The sequence below is a fragment of the Arvicola amphibius genome, chromosome 15 (genome assembly GCF_903992535.2).
Source record: "Arvicola amphibius chromosome 15, mArvAmp1.2, whole genome shotgun sequence".
NCBI lineage: Eukaryota > Metazoa > Chordata > Mammalia > Rodentia > Cricetidae > Arvicola > Arvicola amphibius.
In genome coordinates, this window is record NC_052061.1 from 15790963 (window position 1) to 15810087 (window position 19125).

At 49.9% G+C, this 19125-nt stretch overlaps 1 protein-coding gene across 4 annotated transcripts in view; it reads left to right on the forward strand.

Annotated features, from left to right (window-relative positions):
- The window catches only part of Adgrl1 (adhesion G protein-coupled receptor L1), a 41563-nt gene extending 34042 nt beyond the window's left edge, over positions 1-7521 (forward strand). For 3 of the 4 annotated variants that reach the window (XM_038312540.2, XM_038312541.2, XM_038312543.2), the window contains 10 exons: positions 314-523; positions 605-825; positions 951-1017; positions 1401-1492; positions 1848-2016; positions 3024-3152; positions 3251-3347; positions 3440-3568; positions 3702-3719; positions 4078-7521. In XM_038312540.2, the coding sequence (XP_038168468.1) occupies positions 314-523; positions 605-825; positions 951-1017; positions 1401-1492; positions 1848-2016; positions 3024-3152; positions 3251-3347; positions 3440-3568; positions 3702-3719; positions 4078-4814 (1869 nt within the window). In that variant the 3' untranslated portion in view covers positions 4815-7521. The remainder of the gene's footprint in view (positions 1-313; positions 524-604; positions 826-950; positions 1018-1400; positions 1493-1847; positions 2017-3023; positions 3153-3250; positions 3348-3439; positions 3569-3701; positions 3720-4077) is intronic. The other variant, XM_038312542.2, reaches the window with a different exon arrangement.
- The last annotated feature ends 11604 nt before the right edge of the window (positions 7522-19125 follow it).

The window sequence follows — 19125 nt, forward strand, 5'->3', positions numbered from 1 at the left end:
CATGGCATCCTAGAGAGCACACAGCATGGGTGATGCCTGCGAGGCCAGCTCATGGGCATGGGGGCCACCAGACTTGCCTAGGGCATGAGGCCTTGCATCTGGCTCCCCCTGGCCCCGAGGCACTCTGGGAAAGGCAGTTGGTGTCACATTTGTCTCCTCTCCGCACGCCTTCCAGAGCATGAGGAAACGAGCTGCACCGCCTGCCTGCACAGGGGTGGGGGCCGCTCTGTGGCTGGGTGGGTAGCACTGGAGGTCCTTACCTGCAGCTGTCACCTGGCCAAGCCCTGAGTGCCTCCCTCCTCCTGTCCCCTAGTACCAGGGCCGGATCGATGAGCTGCTGCTGTCCGTCATCACCTGGGTCGGCATTGTCATCTCCCTGGTCTGTCTTGCCATCTGCATCTCCACCTTCTGCTTCCTGCGAGGCCTGCAGACCGACCGCAACACCATCCACAAGAACCTGTGCATCAACCTCTTCCTTGCGGAGCTGCTCTTCCTGGTCGGGATAGACAAGACTCAGTATGAGGTGAGCCGCACCTGGGGCGAGGCTGGGCAGTGGGAAGGGCCGCAGCTGGTGAAGCGGCCTCTTACTGATGTGTTCCCCCAGGTTGCCTGCCCCATCTTCGCGGGCCTGCTGCACTACTTTTTCCTGGCCGCCTTTTCCTGGCTGTGTCTGGAAGGTGTGCACCTCTACCTGCTGCTGGTGGAAGTGTTTGAGAGCGAATACTCACGCACCAAGTACTATTACCTGGGGGGCTACTGCTTCCCAGCCCTGGTGGTAGGCATCGCAGCTGCCATCGACTACCGAAGCTATGGCACCGAGAAGGCGTGAGTGTCTCTGTTATCCCAGTGGTCTTGTCTGTTCAGCTCTTGAGTGGCTGGCTTTCCTTGGGCCGGGGTTGGGGTGGCCGGTCTTTCAGGCATCTCTCCACTCTGGTTATGTCTCATTTTAGCTGCTGGCTGAGAGTTGACAACTACTTCATCTGGAGCTTCATTGGGCCTGTTTCCTTTGTCATTGTGGTGAGTGGCACTCCAAGTACTGGGCTCCTTTCATCCAGGCTAGTGTAAAAATCTGTCAGAACCAAACAGGGGCCAGGGCATGGCTCAGTGGTGAGCACTTGCCCACTACGCAAAAGGCCCTGGGTTCTAGTTTTAAACACGCACGCACGCACGCGTGCCTGAGCTGTAGCTAAAAAGACCAGGCCAACAAAGTCCATTGTCTTCAACACTGAGGCCAGTGCACCAGCAGCTGTGGTTTCATGCCAAGCCATGACCCTTGGCCTCACAGCAGTGATATCAAGTAACAGATGCAGGTAGTGGGCACTTTGGGCCCCCATAGGCAGAGAAGGCCCTGAGGAAGGGGTTGGAGCAGAGACTGAGCCCTTCCTGTACTCTCTACCCAGGTGAACCTGGTGTTCCTCATGGTGACCCTGCACAAGATGATCCGGAGCTCATCAGTGCTCAAGCCTGACTCCAGCCGCCTTGATAACATCAAGTGAGCCCTCACTCTGGGCCCTCAGGGTTCCTGGAACCTTTTGTTCACCGCTAGTGCTGTGTGGTGGGGTTTGTGCATGGTGTGGGCCCTATTCAGCAGGTTCAGAAAGTGCAGCAGTCCATCCAGCCTGTGCTTTCAGGCCTGCCACTGCAGGTTTAGTGTGAGTCTGTTTGAGGGCACCTTGAAAATTGTGCCACAAAGGGAGTTTGAGTGGACTGGAAGTCTGGCCAAAGTGATGAAGTTGGCAGGGAATGACCCGTCACCTGAAGCCAACCCTCGGTGTCAACCTCGAGGCCTTGGGGCTGGGCTGTCTTCCCTGGTGAGCAGTGTGATTGCCTGTCCTCCTGGCCACCAGGTCCTGGGCGCTGGGTGCCATTGCGCTGCTCTTCCTGCTGGGCCTCACCTGGGCTTTCGGCCTCCTCTTCATCAACAAGGAGTCTGTGGTCATGGCCTATCTCTTCACTACCTTCAACGCCTTCCAGGGGGTCTTCATCTTTGTCTTTCACTGCGCCTTACAGAAAAAGGTGAGGGTGGTGGAGCTCGTCTTGGACTTTCTGGACCCCAGAATGAAAGGACTCAGGTGCACCTTGGCCCTCAGTGTGTCCCCTGGGCACCTGCCTTCTGTGGAACCATCTGAGTCTGATGGGGCTGGGGGGATTCAGCCAGGAGTAAAAGAGATTCCAGAAATAAAGCAGGATCCAAAGGCGTCGCAGCACAGAGCAGGTCCAGCCCTAAGTGGCAGACAGCTGGTAGCCACAGCATTAAGACTTCTGCCATAGGGGCTGGAGAGATGGCTCAGAGGTTAAGAGCATTGCCTGCTCTTCCAAAGGTCCTGAGTTCGATTCCCAGCAACCACATGGTGGCTCACAGCCATCTCTAATGAGGTCTGGTGCCCTCTTCTGGCATGCAGGCATACACACAGACAGAATATTGTATACATAATAAATAAATAAATAAATAAATATTTAAAAAAAAAGACTTCTGCCATAACCATTCTAAAAAGAACTGACTTTTGTAATGATAGAAGGAATGGTTCCAGGGGAACCCTTGTCTGACTTCGAGTGTCTGACATAGTGCACCTGCATACACATAGGCAAAACGTCCATACACATACATTTTTTTCTTGCAAACCACACAAGGGCTGAGGATGTAGCTGAGTTGGTAGAATGCTTGCCTAGCATACATGAAGTCTGTCCCATCCCCAGTACCACGGATTGGGAACGGTGATGCATGCCTAGAGTTCTAATACCGGGGAGGTAGGGACAGGGGTATCAGGAGCTCAGTCATAATGTTCCCTGTGCCTGGCACACAGTACATGTTCCTTAAAGATGTGTCGAGTTGGAGAATGTGGGAATAAATGATTGAGGAAGTCGATGGTGGTAAAGAAAAGAGAGTGGGCCGTAATAATAGCCTGAATAGCTGGCCACCAGGGACATAGATGACCAGAGTTTCTCTGGCCTGCCAGCTCCGAGAATGACTGATGGGGAAGGTGCAGGTACCCACTGTCAGCTGCCTGTCCCCCCTTGCACAGGTGCACAAGGAGTACAGCAAGTGCCTGCGTCACTCCTACTGCTGCATCCGCTCCCCACCTGGGGGCACTCACGGCTCCCTCAAGACCTCAGCCATGCGAAGTAACACCCGATACTACACGGGGACCCAGGTACCCAAGCAGGGAAGGCATATCCAGCATGTTTCTCTGGGGCCAAGAGGCAGGAGGGCGGTGCTAGAGATCCCCTCATGTTTGGGCTGTGTCCCCAGAGCCGAATCCGGAGGATGTGGAACGACACCGTGAGGAAACAGACAGAGTCCTCCTTTATGGCAGGTGACGTCAACAGCACCCCCACCCTGAACCGAGGTGAGGTCTCCCCAGCCCTGGGTCCTCTCTCAGAAGCTCCTTGTCCCAAGTCTCTAGGCTGCCTTGTAACCTCTGATCCTTCCCTTGGGCAGGTACCATGGGGAATCATCTACTGACCAACCCCGTGCTACAACCCCGTGGGGGCACTAGCCCATACAATACGCTCATTGCAGAGTCTGTGGGCTTCAATCCTTCCTCGCCCCCAGTCTTCAACTCCCCAGGTGAGGACCCTTGGGCTGGCTGGATGCCAGGGAAGAGCAGAGTCCCAGGTCGGGAGGCCCCAAGGGCAGGTCCTGAGGGGCCTCTGCTTAGCTCACTCTTGTCTTGTCTTCTCTTGCGGGCTGGCATCTACAGGAAGCTACAGGGAACCCAGTAAGTACCACTGTCTCCTGGAAGCACTTCCAAAGCGGGGAGGGGGACAAAGGCAGACCCTTCTCCTGTAGCTTCATAGGGACTGGAAACTTAGGGTGTCCTTTCCCACAGGCTCTGGCATGGCAGCCAGGTGAGGACTTTCAGGTAGGGAATGAAAGTGGGGGTCCAAGCCTAGTCAGTGTACCTGGGTGAACTGGCCCTTATACTCAGTGCTCTGTGGGCCGTGCTAGGCGGCAGGCAGACCTACCCAACAGGAGAGAGAGAGGAAAGAGAGACTGGAGGCTCTGGCACAGACCTCTGTGCGCCCTTTGTCTACCACGTGACCAGGCCCATCCTTACTGCCCCCTCTGCCCTGCAGAGCACCCCTTGGGAGGCCGGGAAGCCTGTGGCATGGACACCCTGCCCCTTAACGGCAACTTCAACAACAGCTACTCTTTGAGAAGCGGGGATTTCCCTCCAGGGGATGGGGGTCCCGAGCCACCCAGAGGTCGGAACCTGGCCGATGCTGCCGCCTTTGAGAAGATGATCATCTCAGAGCTGGTGCACAACAACCTGCGGGGCGCCAGTGGGGGCGCCAAAGGGCCTCCACCGGAGCCTCCTGCGCCACCCGTGCCAGGGGTCAGTGAGGACGAGGCCGGCGGGCCTGGGGGTGCTGACCGGGCAGAGATTGAACTTCTCTACAAGGCCCTGGAGGAGCCACTGCTGCTGCCCCGGGCCCAGTCGGTGCTGTACCAGAGTGATCTGGATGAGTCGGAGAGCTGCACGGCAGAGGATGGGGCCACCAGTCGGCCCCTCTCCTCACCTCCCGGCCGGGACTCCCTCTATGCCAGCGGGGCCAACCTGCGGGACTCGTCCTCCTACCCGGACAGCAGCCCCGAAGGGCCTAATGAGGCCCTGCCCCCACCCCCACCTGCCCCCTCTGGGCCCCCAGAAATCTACTACACCTCCCGCCCACCGGCCCTGGTGGCTCGGAATCCCCTACAGGGCTACTACCAGGTGCGGCGGCCCAGCCATGAGGGCTACCTGGCAGCCCCCAGTCTCGAGGGGCCAGGGCCCGATGGGGACGGGCAGATGCAGTTGGTCACCAGTCTCTGAGGGGCCTCATGGACCAGAGGCCGGGGGCCTGGCCAGGGAGGGAACCCAGGAGGGGCTCTGGTGGGAGCAGAGACTGACGGAGGCAGTGGCTGGTGGGCCACTCTCTCCAGGTGCCCCTCAGCCCGTGGGCCCCACAGTCCCCTCGGGGGCTCCGACCTGGGCCCCAGGTGCCAGGGTTAGTAGACAGGGTTTCCACCAGCCACAGGCCCCAGCCTCTCTAGGGGAGTGCAATGAGGAAAAGCACTTGGGCCCTGGGAGTAGGGGAGAAGCTGGTAGGTGTGACCAACTTCTGACTCTCCCTGCCTGTGGAGGAAGAGCAAGGGATAAGGCTTCCCTAGGATTTTAGGGGGTTGCCGCTTTTGAGGTGGCCAAAGCCTTGCAGGATCCAGTTTATCAGCTGCTCCTCCCCATCTACTGGAGGGGAGCAGTGGGGCAGCGGGACAGATGGACAGGATCCTCCCTGCTACGGTTCCTTGTGCCCTGGAGACTGGGCCTTGCACCACAGGCAGGCCGAGGCCTGGGGATGGGCAGTGGGGGCTGGTGGTTATCAAGGAACTTTCTCTTAAGCTCCTTTCTCCCTTGCTATCGGTCCTTGTCTCCCAAGCAAGCCTGCCCCTCAACCCTCAGAGTGCACCCAATGACCCCCTCCCTTGGGGTGACTCCCGATGAAGCACAACTCCCCGCAGGGCCCCTAACCCACTGGGGTGGCCATATCTGGGCAGTTCCCAGTCCTGTGGGCTGGGCTATCTGGGGAGCAGATTTGGGGTCTGGGGCTCCCTGAGGAGTGGGTCCTGGGTTTGGATCTTTCCCTAGGGGGTTCTCTTACCCCTCTCTCTTCCTCCCCTATTGCTGTAAATATTTCAACAAAACGGAAAAGGAAAAAAAAAAGACAAAAAAAAAAGTAAGAAAAGAAAATCTCATCACTTGAAGCCACCGGGCACCTGCAGCCCAGGCCAGCCCGGACTTTCTCCGGAACAGCAGCGGCCAGCCCTGGCAACCAGGACTTCCTGTATTGTACATCCCAGCCAGGGCGGGCAGCCGCCAGAGCCGCTTTTACACTCCAGAGAGCAACAGCGAAACAAAGAACCTGTCCTTCCCGGCACCGGTCCCGTCACCTCTGCTCTGTCGGTCCTGCATCAGTCCGCCCTCCTGGGGCGTGTACCTCACTGCCTGCCCCGCTGGCCAGGAGACACCCTCACACCCAAAGATGCTTTTGCCGAGATGGCTGCACTACCCCTTTGAGTTCCTGCTTCTCGTATATCACTTCAGGACTCACGGCAGGCAGGAGGAGGCGTCCCATCCCGAGAAGGGCAAGGGAAAGGAGTGGAGGGCGGGGAATGGTCCCTGTGGCTGAGGGCAGGATGGCAGTGGTGAGGTCTTTCTGAGGGAGAGGGGGAACAAAGGTGAGAGGTCCCTTTCCCTTACCCCTCACCCCAAGCCCTCTGCCAGGCTTAAGGTGTCTGCCTAGCACCTCTGGCCCTTCAGCCTGGCCTGCCCTCCCCCAGTTTTTGGGGGGATAGCATTAACTCTGCTGCCATCTTCCGGAGATGGAATCACCTCTGCTGACTTCACCCTGTTTTTTCCCTGCCTCCTTCCTCACAAGTGCCATGAGTTTTCAAGCATCCTCGGGTCTCAGCTTGCTGCTGCCATGAACTTCTTTGGGTTTTGAGGGAGGGGCTCTAGGAAGGTGCTGAGCAGGAGATGAATCCGTGGCGAGGAGGACCCTTTTTGCTGCTAGAAAGCCCTCTCCCTTTTGGGGAGCTGGGACTGGCTTGTCCCCATCAATGTGGGGGGAAAGGGGCCAGACCAAAGATAATGGTTTGCCCCATGAAGGGGAACAGATGTGAAAAGGCAGGGTTTATTCCATCTCTGGTTTTTTCTGGTAGTGTGTTTTAGCCTATCTTGCCGGAAGACCAAGGGTGAAGTCTAGATAGGAGAGAGGATGGGTAGTCTTGCCAAGGCAGGCACAGAGTAGGAAATGGCTTGTGGCCCTTGCCTAACTGCTGGACCTGTGCGGTTCTGTGGAGTGACTGGCCCAGGAAGCAGAGGACTTAACTCAGCCCAGGCCTGAGGCCCATCAGACATCAATAAACCTGGGAGAAAGGGCGGGCGAAGAGGTCCTCTGGGATTGGAGGCACAGGAGTCCTGCTCCCTCATTCCCTGCACGGCCCTTTTCCAGATGTGGGCGATGGACGGCAGAGGATGTGGTGCAGCAGGGCCTTTGGTTCCTACTCTAGCTGGCATCACTAGCACAGAGTAAACCCCAGGCCTCAGCTACATGGCTGGTCCCCAAGTGGGGCTGGTTCCACTGCAATCCAGCGCAAAGCCACCCAGAGAGCCCAGGTGTCCCCTACCCTAACCAGACCTGGTGCCTTGACGCCCCCACCCCAGCGGGGACGGTACAAAGAAGGGTCTTGGTCTCCTCCTACTCCCTTCCTTGGGCTCCTGAATTCATTTGCTCCTAAATCTTGCTCATTCTTTTTCCTCTGCATTTTTTTCCCTTTTGGGTTTTTCTAACTATCCACCTTCTTTTTTTGTGTCCCTTTTGCTGTCTCTGTGTTTCTCCCCCCCCCCCTTCTCAATTTCTCTGTCCATTTGGGCCTCCCTGCTCCCATAACCTATCCCCTTCTTTCCTCGGTCTCCTTTTCGATATGCCAAACCAATTTTGGGTCGAGTGCATTTAACGAGAACAAAACAAAAGGCTCATAAGAACGTTTCAGAAAAAAACAAAAAGTTTAAAAAAATGTTGAGTCAAAAAGTCAAACAATAAAGAAATTAAGATTTCTTGGAAAGATAAGAGTGGTGTCATTCAATTGGGGGACAAAAAGTAGGGTATAGTATAGTATATGAGTCCCAGAAATCTAGACTTGACTGTCTTGCAGGCCTAGAATTTCAGCATGTGGGAAGCTGGGGCAGGAGGATTGATTAGCCAGTTCAGTCTGTTCTACATGGTAAAACCCTGTCTCAAAATTAAGGGGCCGGGAAAATGGTTCCATGGTAAAGACCACTTGGTCTTGCACAGGACCCAACTTCCGTTTCCAGCTCCCATATGGTGGCTTACAACCCCTGTGACTACAGTTCTAGGGGGTCTGATCCTTCTGATGTCCACAAGCACACATACGGTACACATGCTTAGATACAACTAAGAATATATACCTCTTAGGACCCTCAGCAGGCACCAGGGACTTGTACGTGAAGTGCTCTAACACTCCTGGCCTGACTGACTGTGTGCTAAGCACTTTCCTCTGGTCTGCACCCACAATGCAGGGTGCACGTTAGAGTTAGAACTCCACTTTACAGATGGAAATGCACACACAGACACACGAGGCCTCTGGTCTGGCCACTGTTGCACACTCTTAGAGGAGCTCTTCTTGGGAGGCAGAGGCTGGCGGATCTACAGAGTAGTTCCAGGGCAGCCAGGGCTACACAGAGAAACACGGCCTCAAAAAAAAAAAAAAAGTGTAAAAGCTTGCGTGAATGGTTGGCTAAAACATTTATCAAAGTGGCCCACTAAAAAAGGAGCTGGAGATGCCTGGTATTCCTTGTCTTAGTGTTTTTTGGTTTGGTTTGGTTTGGTTTTTTGTTTTTCGAGACAGGGTTTCTCTGCAGCTTTAGAGCCTGTCCTGGAGCTAGCTCTTGTAGACCAGGCTGGTCTCGAACTCACAGAGATCCGCCTGCCTCTGCCTCCCGAGTGCTGGGATTAAAGGCGTGCACCACCACCGCCCGGCTCTTGTCTTAGTGTTGATGAAGGGATTTCAAGGCTCAGGTATCACAATGCTAGAGTGAGTACTTGTAAAACCTAATCCTCCACAATAGCAAAGCCCAGAAGACACACCCCTTCACAAATCCTATAAGGCATAAAATGGCGAGAGATACCAGCACATTAGAAGAGCTTTGTTGTCTCCCTTTTCCTTTTGCCAGACCTTGGGGTTGCCACTCAGAAAATTCTCAAATGAAACAAACCAAAAAGGCATCGTTGAATGGTGGCAAGAGGGAATCCAAGCCTGTGAGCCAACTTTCAGACCCAGACCGAGAACTCCTTGAATGAAAGCCCAGGTTCCCCTTGCTGAAATACCTAAGAGTTTTGCTGTTAGCCTTTCTCCAGTCCTTCCCCAGAAGGACCTATGGCCTTTTATAAGGGTAACTACACTGGAGGGAAAGGAAGCGATCAGACTTCCTAGGGTCTGTTGGATACTGGTTCAACGAGATCTCAAGCAACATTGTGACCCTCCAGCTAAAGCATATGGAGGTCAGGTTATTTATTATTAATGGAGTTTTGGCTGAATTCTGACTCCCAGTAGGTCCAGTGGATCCCTGAAATCCTGTAGTCATTTCCTAGATGTATATTTGGGATATACTTAGAAACTGACAGAATTTACTCATTAGTTCCTGATCGCTACAGTGAAGGCTGTTAGGGTTGGAAAGGACAAATGGAAGCCACTGGTGTCGCCTCTGCCAGAAAATAGTGAGCCAAAAATAAAACCACACCCAGGAGGACCAGGAGGGACTGCAAAAATCAGTGTCACTATCAAGGACTCAAAAGATGCAGGGGTGGTGGCTCCCACATCTTCCTTTAACTCTCCTATCGGGCTGGAACAGAAGACGGAGGGTAGAGAATGACAGTTGACTGTTGAAGGCTTAATCAGGCAGTGACTCTGGCTGTAGCTGCTATACCAAATGTGGTGCCCTCACTTGGGCAGATTAATGCACCTTCTGGTACCTGGTATACAGCTACTGATCCTAGCAAATGTCCTTTGCTCGGTACCTCTCCATACGGACCAACAGGAACAACTGGCTACCACTTACAGTTTTCCCTTAAGGATGTATTAACTCTCCTGCCCTGTGTCATAACTTAGAAGAGATTTTGCTCATCTGTCTCTTCCATGAAATATCACACTGGTGTACTACATTGATGATGTTATGCTGATTGGACCAAGTGAGCAGAAGGTAGCAACCACTCTGAACTCATTGGTAACGCACATGCACATCAGAGGCTGGGAAGTTAATCGAACCAAAATTCAAGGCCTTCTGTCTCAGTGAAATTCTTAGGAGTCCAGTGGTGTGGGCATGCGGGGATACCCCTCCTGCAGTAAAGAGTGTGATTGCACCTGGCCCCCAACACCACAGAGAGAAAAAGAACAAGAGTCCAGTGGTGTGGGCATGCAGGGATACCCCTCCTGCAGTAAAGGGTGTGATTGCACCTGGCCCCCAACACCACAGAGAGAAAAAGAACAAGAGTCCAGTGGTGTGGGCATGCAGGGATACCCCTCCTGCAGCAAAGAGTGTGATTGCACCTGGCCCCCAACACCACAGAGAGAAAAAGAACAAGAGTCCAGTGGTGTGGGCATGCAGGGATACCCCTCCTGCAGCAAAGGGTGTGATTGCACCTGGCTCCCAACACCACAGAGAGAAAAAGAACAAGACTTAGTGGCCTCTTTGGAGTCTGGAGGCAGCACATTCCTCGCTTGGGTGTATTCTCCGGCCCATAGACCAAGTGACACAGAAAGCTGCTAGCTTTCTGGCGCCTGGAGCAGAAGGCTCTTCCAGGCTGCTCTGCAGGCTTCTCTGCCACTTGGACCATATGATCCAGTAGACCGCATGGTACCTGAGATGTCAGTGACAGACAGGGATGCTGTTTGGAGCCTCTGACAGACCCCTATAGGTGAATTAGAGACCTTTGGGATTTGGGAGCAAGGTTCTGCCATCATTTGCAGACAGCTATTCTCCCTTTGACAGCTCTTGGCCTGCTATTGTTATGCAGGAATAAAGGGCATAAGACCAACACAGTTGAAAGATAGAACAAGCTGCCTGAGCAGGGCTGATTATGCTGTGGTGATATTTAAGACAATGTGGTACTGGTACAGGCAGAGATTTGAGAAAACTTGAATGGGTGGTGACCTGCTCTACAACAAAGGCAGGGTTAGAAATTGCCAGAGAAAGAACAGCTCTGTCTACAAGGTCTCAAACTACTACAAGAGCCAGATGTAGTGGCACATGCCATTAATCCCAGCATTTGGGAGGCAAATGAGCTCTTGCCAAATGAGCCATAGCTAGCTCTCAGGAGCTACTGTCTGTGAGCACTGTATTAACATCTATTATATTAGAAATTAAAACATACTAATATAACACACACACACACCATTTATTTTTATTTTTATTTTTTTGGTTTTTTGAGACAGAGTTTCTCTGTGTAACAATCAGTCCTAGGAACTAGCTCTTGTAGATCAGGCTAGCCTCAAACTCAGCGAGATCCGCCTGCCTTTGCCTCCTGAGTGCTGGGATTAAAAGTGTGCGCCACCACTGCCCAGCCCCACACACCCACTTTTATAGACAGGGTCTCACTATGTAGCCCTAGTAGGCATGGAAATAATTATATAGACCAGGCCAGCCTGGAGCCCGTGGGAACCCACCTGTCTCTGCCGCCTGAATTCTGTGCCTGGAGGTGTGCGCCATCATGCCCAGCTTGAAATTATGGTTTTTTAAAAAGGTAGTGAAACCCTGGAAAGATGGCTCAGCAGATAAGAGCACTTGTTCTTGCAGAGGCTGTGGGTTCAGTTCCCAGCATCCACACGATGTCTCACAATCATCCATAACTCTAGTTTCAAGAGGTGTGATGCCCTTGGCTGAAGCCTTTAATCCCAGCACTCTGGAGGCAGGGACTGGTGCACACACGACCAGTCTGGTCTACGTAGTGAGTTCCAGGACAGCTAGGACTATGTAGAGAGACCTTGTCTCCAAAACCAAACCAAAACAATCCCCCAAAGCAAAACAAAAACTAATAATAATAATAATCAAAAAAATCTCCCACATTTAATAAAACTTTATTAATTTATTGTGTACGTAAATGGATACCTGCAGGCACATGCTCATGTGGGGGGGGGGGTCAGAGAACAGCCTGAGGAAATTAGCTTCCCCTTTCCACCGTATGGGTCCCAAGACTGAACTCAGGCTCTGTAGCACAGGCAGCAGCCATCTTTACCCACGGAGCCTTTTTCGCTGGCCCTCCACCCTCCTTGTTGTGCCATCTGAGGCTTTTAAAATACAGAGTTGGCAAAGAGAGTAGTGTTTTAATAACTGTTTTAGATAAGGATATTCCTTTTTGTTTCCTTTTTTTTTGTTTTTTTTTTGTTTGTTTTTTTTTTGTTTTGTTTTGTTTTTTTTTCGAGACAGGGTTTCCCTGTAGTTTCTAGAGCCTGTCCTGAAACTAGCTCTTGTAGACCAGGCTGGCCTCGAACTCAGAGATCCGCTTTTTCTTTCTTTTTAAAAATGTATTTATTTATTAAGTATACAGTGGTCTGCCTGCTTATGTCCCTGCAGGCCAGAAGAGGGCACCGGATCTCATTACAGATGGTTGTGAGACACCATGTGGTTGCTGGGAATTGAAGTTGGGACCTCTAGAAGAGCAGGCAGTGCCTGCTGAGCCATCTCTCCGGCCTCCTTTTTGCTTTCTGTCTCAGATCTTAACAAATGGTGCTGTGTTAGTCAGCTGGACACCAGAAGGAGTGGCTCAGTGCTAGAATGCTTGCTTAGTGTGTGTGGTTCTCAATTCCATCCCAAGCTGGGGTTGGAGAATTAATTGAAGTGTGAACTTTGAGACTGGATTAATAAAATTTTCACACTCTATAACCTGAAAACCCACTGCACATGTTACCATTTAGTTTGTTTTTTGAGATAAGGTCTCTTGTAGCCCAAGTGGCCTTGAACTTGCTATGCAGTCAAGGATGGTCTTGAACTCACAAGTCTCTGACCTCAGCCTTCTGAGCACTGGGTTTATAGGTATGAACTACCATGCCTGGATCCTTCCAACTTATAATTTGAATGTATTTAGTACCCATTCATGATTTTATGAACCTCTGGGAAAATTTTAATCTACCAAATTCCATTTCACTACACAGCATTTTAATCTTTACTTATTTTATTTTATTGTATGGATATTTTACCTGCATGTATGTATGTGTCCCATGTGTGTGCCCTTGGAGGCCAAAGTGTATGTTAGAGTCCTACAAGCACTAGACAAATATGTGGTGCTCAGATATACATACAGGAAAAATACTCATATACTTGAAATAAAATCTTAAAATAAAAATAAAATTGTATTTGTTAAGCTAATCACTGGTTTAATTATAAGACTTTTTGAGACCGAGTATCCCTCTGCAGGTCTCACTCAACTCACAGCCATCCTCCTGCCTCTGCCTCCCAAGTTCTGGGGTGAAAGGTGAGGGAATATTTTAATATTAAAAAGATGGATGAAAGCCTGGCGGTGGTGGCGCACGCCTTTAATCCCAGCACTCGGGAGGCAGAGGCAGGCAGATCTCTGTGAGTTTGAGCCAGCCTGGTCTTCAAGAGCTAGTTCCAGGACAGGCTCCAAAGCTACAAAAGAAGCTCTGTCATAAAAAAAGAAAGAAAAAGAAAGAAAGAAAGAAAGAAAGAAAGAAAGAAAGAAAGAAAGAAAGAAAGAAAGAAAGAAAGAGATGGATGAAGCTAAAGAGCTGGCTCTGTGATTACGAGCACTGCTGCCCTTCCAGAGGACCCAGGTTCAGTTTCCAGCAACCATATGGCAGCTCTAACTCCAGTTCCAACACCTTCTTCTGGCCTCTTGACGCTGGGAACACATGAACACACGTGGTGCAAAGAAATACATCCCTGAAAAACAGACATACATAGAAGATGTTTTAAAAATAAAATAAAAGTCAGGTATGGTGTCATAAACCTTTCGTCTGAGCACTCAGGAGCAGAAGAAAGAGATCCTGTGAGCCCAAGGCCACCCTGGTTACAGAGTAAGTGCCAGGCCAGCCTGCGTCTATATAGTGAGACCCTGACTCAAAAACAAAACAAAACATTGGAGCCAGGGAGATGACTGGATGGATTTGTGTTGCTTTTACAAAGGACCTGAGCTCTGTTCCTAGCGCCCACAGCAGGGGGTTCCTAACTGTAGCTCCAGCTCTAGGGGGCTCTAATGGCCTCCTATGACCGCCAAGGACACTGGCACTCAAGCACAAACCTACACACCGAGATGAACATAGTTAAAAATAAAACCTAAGTGTCAAAAGCTGCTATTTCCTGGTACTATCAACATCTTAGCTTTCCTGGTTGCTGCCCATATTTCAAGAACTACTCTAAGACTACATATGGAGGGCTGGAAAGATGGCTCGGTAGTTAAGAGCATTGCCTGCTCTTCCAAAGGTCCTGAGTTCAATTCCCAGCAACCACATGGTGGCTCACAACCATCTGTAATGGGGTCTGGTGCCCTCTTCTGGCCTACAGGCAGACACACAGACAGAATATTGTATACATAATAAATAAATAAATAAACAAATAAATATTAAAAAAGACTACATATGGATACATATGGATGTATCCTTTCTTTTTTTAAAAAAAGTGGGGGGCAGGTTTTTACTTGTGCATCAGGTCCCATGCTAAGGTTTTTTTTAAAAAATATTTATTTATTTATTATGTATACAATATTCTGTCTATGTGTATGCCTGAAGGCCAGAAGAGGGCACCAGACATCATTGCAGATGGGTGTGAGCCACCATGTGGTTGCTGGGAATTGAACTCAGGACCTTTGGAAGAGCAGGCAATGCTCTTAACCTTTGAGCCATCTCTCCAACCCCCATGCTAACGTTTTAAACTCCAATAGTAAGATGGGAGCCAGATGAGACTTCTGTTTCCAAGCCAATTCCAATCTTCTGAGAGATAATAAGACAAATCCCAGCTCAAAACTAACATAAGGGTCTCGTGGGTAGGGTGCTTACTTAGCTCACTGAAGGACAGGAGGCCATCCCCATCACTGGGAGGTGATGAGGACCCTTGTATTGACAGCCTGCTACAAAGTGAAACCCTGTGCCAAAGAAACAAGGTGGTGGATCTGGAGAGACGGCTCTGTGGTAAGAACACTTGTTGCTCTTGCAGAGGACCCAGGTTCAGGTCCCAGCACCCATATGGCAGCTCACGGTCACCCGACACTTCACTTCTAAGGGATCTGATGCACTCTTCTGGCCTCTTTGGGTACCAGGCCTGGTACACAGACATACATGTAGACAAAACATTCATACACATAAAATAATATTTTGAAAGTAACTAATAAATTTAATAAATGTGGGGCTGGAGAAATGGCTCAGCAGTTAGGAACACTGACTGTTCTGCCCCAGTACCCAGGTTCAATTCCCAACACCCACATGGCAGCTCACAGCTGTCTATAACTACAGTTTTAGGGGACTGGACACCCTTACACATGCAAAACACCAATGCACATAAAAATAAATGTTTTTTTTTTTGAGACAGGGTTTCTCTTTGTAACAGTCCTGGCTGTCCTGGAACTAGCTCTGGTAGACCAGGCTGGCCTCGAACTCACAGAGATCTGCCTGCCTCTGCCTCACGAGTGCTGGGTTTAAAGGTGTGCGCCACTATCGTCTGGTCAGGAGTTTCTTTATAAGGCACACAGACTACTGTGGCTAAGTTTTTCTGGGGTATGAAGAGGATGGGGCTGGGGATAAAGAAGTACACAGCATGGGCTGGAGATATGGCTCAGCAGGCACTGCCTGCTCTTTCTAGACTTCACAAGTTCAAGTCCCAGAAACCACCTGTAATGAGATCTGGTGCCCTCTTCTGGCCTGCAGGCAAAAATGCAGATGGAATACTGTGTACACAATAAATCTCTTTTTAAAAAGTACACAACGCAAAAGGAGAGGAACTTGGCCTAGGAAATACATGGCAACTTTATCATTAATTTTATATTATTTTCTGAGACAAGGCATTACTGTTTAGTCCAGGCTGGTCTCAAAATTGTGTACACTCCTCCTATCTTACTCTTCCAAAGCAGACTTGGTTACTTTATTCAGTTCTGGGAGTGGAAAGTTTTTAAGTATGTGGGTATCTTAGCTAACTTTCTGTTACACCACAACCACGGCAATTTTAAAAAGAGTAACTTGGCTTAGGGTTTCAGAGGGTTAGAGTCCATGATGGTGAAGCAAAAGCCTGGTGTCAGGGACAGCTCACATCTTGATCCACAGGCAGGAGGCATTGAACACACAGGGAATCCTGCCAGTCTTCTGAGACCTCAAAACCCACCCCAGTGACACACCTCCTCCAACACCACAACTCCTAATCCTTTCTAAATAGTTCCACCAACTGGGGGCCACACATCCAAACATACAAGTCCCCACAGACTTTTTTTTCTTTCCTTTTTTTTTTTTAAAAAAAAAAAGTATTTGTATTTTATATACACTGGTGTTTTATCTGCATATATGTCTGTGTGAGGGTGTCAGATCTCCTGGAACAGGAGTTATAGATGGTTGTGAGCTGCCGTGTGGGTGCTGGGAATTGAACCCAAGTCCTCTGGAAGAGCAGTCAATGCTCTTAACCACTGGGCCATCTCTTCAGCCCCTTTCTTTTTCTCTTTCTTTTTTTAAAAAAAAGATTTATTTATTATGTATACAGTATTCTGCCTTCATGCATGCCTGCAGGCCAGACAGGGCACCAGATCTCATTACAGATGGTTATGAACTAAGAACTTCTGGAAGAACAAGTAGTACTCTTAATCACTGAGCCATCTCTCCAGCCCCATCTTTTTAAAACAAACAAACAAACAAACAAAAATCGAAACCCAAACCCAACACAGGTTCTGCTGTGTTGCCCTGGCTGGCCTGGCGCTCACTATGTCAGGGGTTCTTCAGCTTCACAGAGATCCTTCTGCCTCTACCTCCTGAGTGCCGAGATTAAAAGAATGTGCCACATGCTGTTGTTTTTCTAAAGGTTCATTTATTTTATATAATATTAAGTGTTTTGCTTACCTACACGTGTGTGCAACACATGGATGTCAGGTGCACTCAGTGGTCAGAAGAGGGCTTTAGATCCCCTGGGACTGAAGCCGTGGATGGCTGAATTGCCATGCCTTGAGAGTGCTAGGAACCCAACTTGGGTCCTCTTCAAGAGCGGCGTGTGTTCTTAATTTCTGAGTAATTGCTACAGCCATTCAAACACCTTAAATAAAGGGGGGAAAAGTGTAGCAGGCTTTCTTGGACCACCAGCCCCCAAATCATGACACAGAGACTTACTAATTATGAATGCTTGACCTTAGCTTAGACTTGTCCTACTAGCTCTTTTAATTTAATTTAACTGTTTATATTCATCTACATTTTGCCTCAGAGCTTTTTCCTTTTCTTTCATTCTGTATGTGCTGCTTTTCTGTTTCCTCCTTGGCTGGTTGGCTGGCTGACCTGCCCAGGCTGGCCTCCCTGGCAAGCTGGCTGGCTCCCCTTTTCTCTCTGCTGACCATCCCTACTTATCCTTCCTCTGCCTAACTACTGGCCATTCAACTTTTTATTAGACCAATCAGGTGCCTTAGGCAGGCACGGTGAAGCAGCAGCACATCTTTACATAACTAAACAAGTGCAGCATAAAAAGCAACACATCGTCGCATAGTTAAACAATTATTCTGCAACACAAACAAATGCAACCCATCTTTGCATAGTTAAACAAATATTCTAGTCCACAATGAGTGCAGATGCTTCCAGAAGCCAGAGTTGGGCATCAGATCCCTTGAAGCTGGAGTTACAGGCAGATCTGAGCTACCTGGTGTGGGTGTTGGGAATCAAATGCAGGTCCAGTTCAAGAGCGGTAGACTCTCTTCGCACTGAGCCACCTCTCCACCGCTCAAATTCCTCATGTTAAAGATACCTTGAATGCCTGCCCTGCCTCCCAAGTGCTGAAATTATTGGCTTACATTTTCAACTGTAGCCAGGCAGTGGTGGCACATGCCTATAATCCTAGCACTTGGGAGGCAGAGGCAGGTGAATCTATGAGTTTGAGGCCAGCCTGGTCTTCAGAGCCAGTTCCAGGATAGGCTCCAAAGCCATACAAAGAAACCATGTCTCAACTTCCCCTCAAAAACGAAAACCATTTTTTTCAACTGTAAGTTTCATGAAATATAAAAGGCCAGATTACCTCTTTCAAATAAAAGTGGAGATTCCCTTGCCAGGTTACAGACATGTTTGAATGTGAAACATACACAGGATCCCAAGGACTTTTCAATGAATAAAAGGATACAGAATAGCTCATTAGTACTTTTATACTGATCATATTTTAAATTATCATTTTTGTTCTATTGAGTTAAATGTACAACTAAAATCAATTTCTTCATTTTTTGACCTTTTTGCACTGGTCAAGTGTGAAAATGAATTTATCTATTCATTTACTTCACCACACTCGTGTGTAGACCAGGCTGGCCTTGAACTCACAGAAGTCTGCCTTTCTCTGACTTCTGAGTGCTGGGATTAATGGCATACACTACTACTCCAGCCAGTTTTTGTTTGTTTGTTTGTTTTATTTCCTTTAAAAGATGCGATTAGTAAAAGGTGTGTCACAGCTCAGAACCAAGGAATACTGAGTGCTACAGCTCGGGTGGAAGCGTGCTCTGGCAGTCAGGAGCCAGGGCACAGGGCACAGTAAGCTTAGCAGCTTGCAGCCCTGCTCTAGGGACGGTTTCCCCAGTGTAACAGCTCTGCTGGGGCAAGAGAGGGCTTCCCCAACCAAGTTGTTACAGCTCCGCTGCTCAGCTCCATTCTCCAGTGTAACAACTCTGTCTGCTAGGGAAAGGTTTCCCGAGCGAAAGTGTTACAGCCCTGCTCGCTCCTCTCAGTCTCTGACTTCCCCAGTGAAGCTGTAACAATTCGTTGTAACAACTCTTGCTGCCAGGGGAAGGCTTCCCCCAGCGAAAGTGTTACAGCCCTGCTCAGCTGGGCTCTGTCCCTGCTCCAGCTAAAGAAGGTCTTCATCCAAACCTTATCCAAGAGATTTATTGGGAGGGAAGAATGTAGGGTAAAAGGGCCAACCAAAGAAACCCACCCTGGCTCTGAAACTAGAAACAGTGAAAGAAACACACCCTGGTTCTGGAAACACATTGGTTCTAAGACCTGAGCCAGTGAAAGAAATGCTTTAGACCCAAACCCTGACTCTGAAATCAGTACCACTTTGTCCCTAGAACCAGAGTCAGTGAAAGAAATACAGTTTGGCTCTGAAATCAGCCATCTCTGCCCCGACCAACTAAACTAACCAATCCCTCCTCTCCCTGGAAAAAACTCCACTCCTAAGAAGCCTTATATAAGCCTTGTGCTTGTTCAGTTAGCTGCGGTTCTTCCACCCTGGCAGAGGCAGCCACTCCGGGACCCTTTCCTCCAATGAACCTCCTGGAGGAGGTGTGGGTGAGGACTTTCTTTCCACAAAGCGGAGCAGGGCTGTGTCACTTTGGCTGGGGAAACCTTGCCCTAGCAGAGCAGACCTGCTACACTCCCGAGCACTGGAGCCGGGGCGG